Raw genomic sequence first — 9,257 nt, 5'->3', positions numbered from 1 at the left:
AGCAGGAACCAGCCGACGAGTGATCGGTACCAGCAAACCTGTTCGGACCCTTGCACATTGCTGCCTTACCTTAAAGCATGATAACCGGGAAGCACTGCACCCAAAAGGAGGGTTAGGACGTCCCCAGCCCCACGTGCCTGTGGCAGGGGGAGTGCGCTTAAGACGGGGTGCCTTTCCTCGACCCAGCCCCGACTCGGGGCAGGGGCTCTGCTCAGCTCTCGGCCCCCTGAGGTGTTGGGCCGTGATCAGCAGCGTGTCAGCCCACAAAATGGGCTCCACCCTGAGAGATGAGCCAAGATGACCTGAGGTCACTGCCTCCCGCCATTGAACACCAGCTCCTAAAACGGGTGTCACTGAGAGAACGCGCCATCGTCCCCAGCCCCGGCTCCAGAGCCAGGGCCCAGAGTTCCTGCCCAGGGGAAGAGCAGGGCACGGAGCAGAGAACTCCAAATCTCCTCCCAGGAGACTGAGCTCCGTGCAGCAGAATTTGGAGGAGCCCGCGCCGAAGGGCAGAGCGCTCAGAAACTGTGTAGCGGGAGGTGGCTGAGAGGGGACGGGCAGACGGAGACCTGTGTCAGCGACAAAGCCATGTCCAGCGGGTAGCAAGGACAGAGCTCGGAGGAGCCGTCCGGGATCGGAACAAACCCGATCAGTTTATGGATCAGTTTAGCAGCGGAGCAGTTTATGCCCAGGGCGCTGTTGAAAGAAAGCGATCAGATGGTGATCAGGGGCCACCTGTGGGTGTGGTCAGCGCCAGCGACAGTCACAGAGAGCTCGGCCAACACTCCTCACAGGGTCCGTGGGAGCGCCCAAGGGAGCAGCAGCCGAAGCTTCCCACGTGAGGGGGAACCAGACCGCACTAGGATGACACAGCCCGCAGCCAAACGCGGCGCTCTGGGCAGGTGGCTACGCAGGTTCTCCACGGACGCCGTGAATGCGTATTTCCTCCTCTCCTTCCCGTGAGCGCTTTAGAAAGCAAGAGCATAAAATGATACGTCTGCACTGCATTGTTGGGCCGACGATCTATAGACATGTAACGTCGGTGTAATATATTCCCCAGTCACGGCACAAAGGAGGCCGCCGGGAGCACGGCCGTGTCGGGCTAAGGAAATGGCCACCGTGGCGACTCACAGCCACAGGGACGAAGGCAGGAAGCCAGGGATGATGAGCAGGAAGGTTAATGTAATGGACCTGAAATAAACCTAAGCAGGTACATGCTCTCCTTTCTTCTCCCGACTTCTCGAGAATGAAATTATATAAGTAATCATGGCCCTGTATCTTTGGGTTTGTAACATTTATACCTTTGAATAACAACGATGCCACCAGAAAGGGGGAAAGGAAGTGAGGCGACATAAGAGTGATGTTTCTCAAGAGAAATAGAGATAAAATAGTGAAAAAGTCATTAAAGAAATTCAAATGTAGAAATAAACCCACGTGTCTCTGAATCAACCAATTTTTGACAAACGTGCCAGTTATTTATGGATAAGATGACTCTTTCCACAGATGGGTCTTGGACAACGAATACCCACACGAAGCAGAATCCTTATACCACAGCAATGCAAAAATTAACCCAATTCTGAGAGCTAAAATGATAAAATTCCTAAAAGAAAATGGGTTTTCTTCATGACCTCCGATTTCACAGCGGTTTCCTAGATGTGGCTCCAAAAGCATGAGCGACAAAAGAAAAAACACACAGCTGAACTTCATCCAAATTAAGACCTGTTGTGCTTCAAAAGACACCGTCAGGAAAGTGGAAAGACGCCCAGCACAGAGGGAAGGAATATGCGCAAACCGCGTGTGTCCGGTTAGGGGTTCGTATTTAGAATACACGAGAACTATTACGACGATAATAAAAGACAAAACCCCAATCTAAGAACGGCGGAAGCTCTGAAAAGACGTTTTCCAACAAAAAATATACAGATGTCCAAGCCAGCCACAGAAAAGATGCTTGGCATCACTGAGCACCAGGGAAATGCAAATCGAAACCACGAGACCACGAGACTCCGCACCTCCCACCCCCCACCCCAGGACAGCTAGAATCCAGAGCTCGGATGAGAAGGTCGGACGACAAGGTCGGATGACAAGGTCGGATGATAAGGGAGCTGGGAGGAGGTGGCGAAGCCTGAACCTCACAGGCCGCTGCTGGGGATGGAAACAGCCCAACAGTCCCAGAGCTGTTCAACGCAGGGTTGCCACGTGACCCAGGATTCCGGGCGTATGTGTACCCCCAAATGAAGGTGTTATGTCCACACGGGAACGTGCACGGCGAAGCATACGGCAGCATCGGTCATAAGTAACTAACAGGTGGAAGCCAGCCGAGTGTCTGCCAGCTGGCGAATGGGTAAACGACGGGTCCACCCACACGGCGACTATTACTCAGCCATAAAAAGCAACAAAGTACTGAGACAAGCTAAACACGAGTGAACCTCGAAAACATGATCCTACGCGAACGAAGCCGGTCCCTGAAGACCACGCGTCCGACACGTCCAGAATAGTCCCGTCGGCCTGACAGACAGCGGACGATGGCTGCTTAGAGCCGGGGGAACGAGGGTCGACGGTCAAGGGCACGGGCGTCTTCTTCAAGGCAAGAACGTTCTGAAGTCGACTGCGGTGCTGGCGCCGCACGCACTGTATGTTTGCAGATTAAACCGTATGCTCACGTATACCATGAGCCATGAACGGAGCACTTTAAATGGGCACATCGCATGCCGTGCGACTCACCGCGAAGCTGGTCAGTGAGGTCACTTGTACGTGGCGCTTCGACCGCCCGTGCGCCTGTGAAATGGGAATTCTTGGGAGACGCCTGACCGAGTACGACTTAGCTCCACCACATCCTGATCGACCTGATGGTTTGGTTTTTCGGTTTTTTGTTTGTTTTGTTTGTTTGATAACTACGTGTGGATGGGCGGGTTAAAACAAGAATTTCCTAGAGAGTGAACGCGGCAAATTACCACCCCGAAGAGACAGATGAGCAAGACAGGACGGGCGGCTTCGTTTTGTAGTTAGTTCTAAAGCATGCCGACGTTGAGTCAGAAGCCATATCGCGGGGGATGGGCGCACGCCGTCTTTACCTGGGAAAATGTTGAGTCTTATGTGGGTCCATCTCTGCTGAGAATTAACGAGAAAATAATTGTGGCCGGAAGCAGGCTTTCCTGGTTTAAGCTCAGTCATGGGGACCAGGCAGTCCCACTCGTTGGACTTCAGCTAGACACAAACATTAAAACGTCAGCAGTGGCTCCGGGGGACAACAAACCCTGCCACCCTGTGCCTGTGTGGGTTACGGGGGAGAGGTACTTTGCAGTAGAGATTAATGGCGGATGCCTCGCGGCACACGCAGTAAAAACGCTGATAAAGGCCCAGTCCCAGGTTTAACGCAGAGGGCCCTGGGCTTTCTCGCCCACGTCAGAACAGGCTCTGGGCGGTGGCGGCAGGGGTCGGGCAGGGGGTCGGGATGAGGGGCAAGATCCGAGACCCCCTCCACATGCCATCCCCTCACAGGATCTTAGAACAGGAAACCAGGATGGCACTGTAGAGTCAGGGCGTCCCCATGGGCCCGAGGTCTCAGGTGACTCGGCTGGCCCAAACCCTGCGACCGTTGTCTCTAGATCAGAGCTGCTCAGGCTGAAGGAGCTGTTTGTCACGGCTGTGACCATCGTCCGTTTCCTACCTGCTACCCATCAGTGCTTTGGTAAAGCACAGTGAACTGCGCACAAACGTCAGAAACGTCAGAAAACAAGAATGGCCGAAACGCCAGCCCATCTAGTTTGTTTCATGAAACTCATCGGGCGTAAAAGTTACTTTGTCAAATGCCCACAGAAGCTGTTCAGACTCCTCAGTCCTGCACTCATCTCGTCAGGGGCAGCGTTTGGCAGGGGCCAGGAGAGCGGCCGCCTGTGACCAGCGCTGAGGCTGCTGCGTCCCCTCACGCAGGGGCTGCACGAGCCGCCCACGAAACGCCTGCCAGGTCGCACTGGACGGGTCGGCGAGGTGAGGCAGGCAGGGCTGTATGTCCCATGACCTTGTGTGGCCGGGCACGCAGCCCACGTCCTGGCTGTCACCCACCCGCGGCCTGGGAGCACGCACCTGAGCGATGGCGTCCAGCTCCTCGGGGCTGGCGGCGGCTCCCGTCCTGGCTCCTCTCTCGGGAATGTCCGGTTCGTTCTCTGCAGTTGGGATTACGGTTCGCGTTCAAAATCAGAGAGAACAAACTCTCTCAGTGGGGCGAAGGGACTTTCGTTTTGCCAGATGACACTAACGATATTGTGTCTCAAGTCAGAGCATCGGCTGATCACAGTGACACACACCGTGTGAGGTTCCTTGACGTTTAAAATACTAACGGCAATTTCAAAAGTAGCGCGATACGCTACTGGTACGTTTGCTTCAAAACAGCAAATACCGTCTCCAGGTGACGTCAGACGTCACCAGACTGGTCACATGACTCATGGACGATGGCAGGGTCGGTTCCAGAGCACACGCCCCCCGCCCCTGGAACATGGGTGATTCACACGCCCCCCCGGGCCCCCGGAACGTGGGCGATTCAGCAACGGAAGTGCCCGTGGGCCAGAGCCGGGCTGGCGGGCCCCTGCTGGGCGCCGGCCACCTCCCGCCTGTACAGCAACCCCTCTCCCTCCGTCACCTGAGCTCCCGGTCGCCCGCTCGGGAGCACAGCCCTTCACCCCCCCAGAGCCCCCGACGGGACCGTGCCCAGGACTTTGAGGATGAATTTGCCAACCGATGTGGCTCGTCTTCCTTAGCGCATGTCTGTACACGCACAAAGCGGCATCTATTGCTTAAAAAAATGCACTCTGGAACCGATGTCAGGCAGTGCCGACCGAAAGGGGAACAGCAGGTGTGACAGTGTGGGAGGCGCCCAGCGCTCCCGAGGCAGGAAGCGGCCTGGGCCGTGACAGGAAGCGGCCTGGACCGTGACAGGGGCTGGTGCCACCGGGCCCACGGCTGGCTCGGATCCGGCGCCAGGTCGCCCAGGTGGTCCAGGCACCCACTCCCTGCCACCCTCCCCACTCTGCTCACCGAGCCTCACGGGGACACCAGGGTCCCCCAGGTGAGGCCCAAAGAGCATGGGGACGATGCAATCTACGCTGTGTCAAAAACCACTGTGGAGCTAAAGATCACACACCACAGAGCTCTCTGCTGGAATCCAGCCCCGAAGCTCTGTGGCGGCCAAGTGGCCTTGACAAGTGGCTGAACCTGTCTGGATCGAAGCACCAGTCGGGGGGCCCGGGCCGGGGACCGCGTGTCCCCACAAGGCTCTGCTGGGGCCGGCGTTCCCAGCGCACCTTCTTCCAAGTTTGCTGCTTGAATCGAAGCACGAGGAGCGTAGTCTCCCGTGAAGAAGGAGATGTCCACGTCGAAGCCCCGGATGATGCCGTGAACGCCCAGCCTAACGATGCACCAGTCATGACCTGGAGACACGCAGACACAACGTCCCCATCAGACCAGATCTGCCCGGTGAAGCAGGTGACCTAAAGGAGCTAAGACGAGGAACCAGAACACCATCCTCCTGCCCCAGGACAATGTGCTCGGGCTCACTCCCGGCCAGGACTCCCGGACCTCTCACGGTGCGGCTACATGGGCCCCCGTGCCCCCCGCGAGTCTGCACCTCCGTCAGACCAGACACGGAGGGGCCTTGGACTCGGAGAGACCCGACGCTGATTCCGAAGTGACTGCTTGCTCTGTGTCCTGGGCAAACTGCTCAGTGTCTCTGAGCCTCATTTATCCCACTGCGAATAAGCAGTGAGACCTGCTTCCCAGAGACGTGGCCGTGACCATGCCGGGGGGACCACCCAGGCCAGTGCAGCCGGTGGTCGGGTACAGCGGGGTCTGCCGGAAACACGGGTGGGTTGTCACCACGGTTTCCAGCGCCCCGCCCAGAATGCCCTCAGGTGCGTCCGTGAAATCTGAGACCTCCTCACACACAGTGTCACTACGTCCTGCAGTCCCGTAGAGACCCCTCGAAGTGTCCAGACGTGTTAGCGTCCAGCCACGTCTGGGACACAGGAAGTTGGAAGCGGCCGACGTTGCTCGGTACTCGAGACAGCAGCGCGGGGAAACGGCCGTTAGCCTGGTCCCGGTCAGTTTGCTTTTACAAGATTGTCCCGACTTGAGATGCGTTTTGATCGAGACTGATGGGTGGCAAGAATCGAAGTAACATCTTAAGGTGACATAAAAGGCAGCGCGTGCAGCGGCCTCGGACAGAGCTCCGGTCGGCTCCCGGCTTAGCGTGCCGGCACGTGGCCTGGGCCGAGTTTTTAGTAATGTAACTGACATATTGACATCTATCTCTCTAGCTATCAAGTTTCATTTCTTATTTGTTCTAACCAAGGAAGAAAAGACCTCCCCCGCCCCGCCAGCCCCGTGCCACGCCCTCCCTCCCGCTGCTGGCACCCGGTGGCAGGGGCCACTAGCCTCTCCCGAGTTCTCAGAGCCCAGAGTGCGGAAGGGACGGCAGAGGCGACAGAGACGCTGAGGGCCACGTGCTGGAGCCACCGCGCGGCTACCTGGGGTCCTCCTCCTCCTGGTCTCCCATCCGTCCATCCACCTCCCGAACTCAGTGCGCTCGTGCTCCTTAAAGCTGGGGCTGTCGCTCTGCAACGAAGACGCACGGTCAGTCAACGGCGTCCACGAGAGCCAGTCTCCCAGCATCTTCACTTTTGCCCCAGAAGGACAGATGGCCGTGCAGATGGGGGCCTGGGGACCTCGGTAGGCGCGGGAGAGCCAGCCCTGCCTCCCCGCTCCACACCCCGCCCCGCACCCTGCCCCGCACCCCGGTGCCTCCCTGCGTGCTGCCTACAGAGAAGGAACTTCTGCTGGGCGGCCTCCGCGCCCGGCGCTCCGCATTGACAACCGCGGGCCAAACCGCACCAGTGAGCCCCAACCCCAGTGGTGCCCCCCGAGGGACGACCAAGCAAGGGGAGCGAAGACAGAGCTCACGGCACCCAGGAGAGACTAACGAGGAGCCCGGCCAAAGCCGCGGGAGGAGCGGGCACGTGCTGGGCTCAGGCCGAACACGCGAACCCAGGTTCTGAGCTGCCCGCGCCCCCCGGGGAGGGGTGGGCTCTGGGGTCACGGAAGCTGGTGGGGGGCGCAGCCCTGACACAGATAGCTGAGCCTCGCCACCCGTCCCGGAGGACAGGGTTGTCAGCAGGCCGGCACGTGCCAGAGGCCCTTGAGGAGAGCGCGCTCTCCAACACCGCGCTGTGCCGGGCGGGCCCCAAGGACGGGCATGTTGCTCCCCTGCATCGAGGCGGCTGCAGGGAGGGTCTTCTGTCCTGCTTAGGGACACATCCCGGCAGGTGCAGAGGAAAAGGACGAGTCACAGACAAGCAGCGGTGGCCTGGCACGCTCCCACGGAGATGCTCTGGAGGCACCGCCCGGGCCCAGGACAACCCCGGGTCCCCACACGCCCCGGCCTCAGCCCTCTCTGCCTCGGTTCCCTCGTGGGTCAAAGGCCCCCCGCTGCGGCCGCTGTGAGCACGACACGCAGAGTGGCGCCTGGCACACGGCAGGCGTGCGGCATCTGGTCGGCGTACCACAAAGACGGCGTGAAGGTGACCGCCACGCGGCCCCAGCCTGCGCCCGCCTGCATCCCAGGCCGCCCGGCCCTGAGTGTGCCGGGCTCGCTAGCGTGGGGGGCCGATGGGCCATGGTAAGCGTCATGGTTGCTACTGCCGTCACGGCGACTGGGCTGGGACAGAAGTCATGCGGGAGCCGGCGCGCGTGCTACCTGACCAGTGGCAGAGCTGTCCCAGAATGGTGCTCGCCACGTGATGACGAGCATGTTCGCAGCGGACCAGGCCAGAGCCCGGGCTGCACCCCACGGCCGCAGGGACCTGCACAGGACCGGCCGGCGGCGCTCACATGAGCAGCCTGCACGCGGTCCCAGCCTTGGGTGTCACGGCCCATCCGTGCCTGCCACGTCTCAGCTCGAGTCCACGCTGGTTTCCGCGTGTCTCCCGTTCTAACAGGCTGACGCACCGTGACACAGCACGCGACGCCCACGGGCTGCACGGGAGGATTTTAACTAACACGCTGCGTGATCACGCAGCGCCAGCCAGCACCTGCAGAACGCCGACCTACGATACCTTGATAAGGTTTTCCGCAGGAGCAAAGAAGTCATCTGTTGCGAATAAAACCTAGACAAACAAAGAAAGAAGTAAAGGGAAAACGACCATAAGTTGAAAACCATTTTATCTCATTCGACGGGCCCAAAGGAGAAGCAGCACGCGATGAAGCCGTGACGCCCTCGAACGCGCGGACCTCACCCCCTACCCTTCCTTCTCGCCCTTTTCCCTGACCCCCTCCACCCCCCGGATGCCGAAGTGCCAGCTTCTCACACCAGGGAGAAAACAAACCAGCTTCCTTCTTTTCAAGGACCGAGGACATGGGGCTGCGTGACGCTTTCACACAGAGGACTGTGACGGAGAAAGGCCACGCTGGGCCACGCCTGTGGTTTGGGCTCACTGAAGGGCACCGTGCAGGTAAGCTGGCCGGTGACGTGTCGGCCAGGGCCAGGGAGGGTGAGGCAGTGTGCTCCCAATTACACTGAGAAAGCAGTGGAAACGGATTTTCCCAAGCAGGATAGGCTGCTGGTCGCCCTGAGGATCCAGGGACCCAGTGACGGCTGCAGTCTGCAGGGGACACAGTGCACTGGTCTCTGACTCCGGCCCAGAACCTAAGAGGCAGGCCAGGACCTCGCCATTTGTAGCTGCTGGCCGTTTGGGTGGCCGAGAGCAGGGGGTGGCTGCTCGCTGTGGGGGGCCTGCCCCTGAGCACTGGTCAGGCGGGTGGTACATAGGGGTTCCCCCTGCTCCCGGCCCTTCAACGTTCCTCAGCAGCAGCCACAAGGGGCACAGGCCCTTCCCTCCCTCTCCAGACCCCGTGCCCCACCCCCCAGACACCTGGTGTGTCCAGAAACACTGGACACTGAGCCGTGGGGCGTCCTCAACCCCCGCCAGCCTGTCGGACGACCCTCGCTCCTACTTCCCACACCTCTCACCTGCACAGTGCTTACCACCCGCGGCCCAGGGCTGAGGTGGTCTGCTCCCACGGCCCCCTGCCCTGCCTTAGCCAGCCCGCTCCTGACTTCCCTCCATCCCCCGGGGCGTGTAAAGGACTCTGGGGCAGACATGGGCCTTTCCTCCCTACCCCACAGGGCCTCCCGCCTTCCGTTACTGCCCCCCAGCAGCCTCGCTCCTGCGCCCCCCCCACAGCCTCGCCCCCTCTGTGCCCCCCACAGC

General features: G+C 59.8%; 1 protein-coding gene across 1 annotated transcript in view; it reads right to left on the bottom strand.

The window, feature by feature from the left end:
* ALLC (allantoicase) overlaps positions 1–9,257 on the bottom strand; it is a 16,026-nt gene that overhangs the window by 6,114 nt on the left and 655 nt on the right. The window contains exons 2-6 of the mRNA XM_006910217.1: positions 8,103–8,153; positions 6,519–6,606; positions 5,298–5,423; positions 4,084–4,163; positions 3,072–3,204 (exon numbers count right to left, since the gene is read on the bottom strand). Of these exons, the coding sequence (XP_006910279.1) occupies positions 3,072–3,204; positions 4,084–4,163; positions 5,298–5,423; positions 6,519–6,606; positions 8,103–8,153 (478 nt within the window). The remainder of the gene's footprint in view (positions 1–3,071; positions 3,205–4,083; positions 4,164–5,297; positions 5,424–6,518; positions 6,607–8,102; positions 8,154–9,257) is intronic.

Source organism: Pteropus alecto, unplaced genomic scaffold (genome assembly GCF_000325575.1).
Source record: "Pteropus alecto unplaced genomic scaffold, ASM32557v1 scaffold61, whole genome shotgun sequence".
In the NCBI taxonomy this organism is placed as follows: domain Eukaryota; kingdom Metazoa; phylum Chordata; class Mammalia; order Chiroptera; family Pteropodidae; genus Pteropus; species Pteropus alecto.
This window is presented reverse-complemented; position numbering and strand designations above follow the sequence as displayed.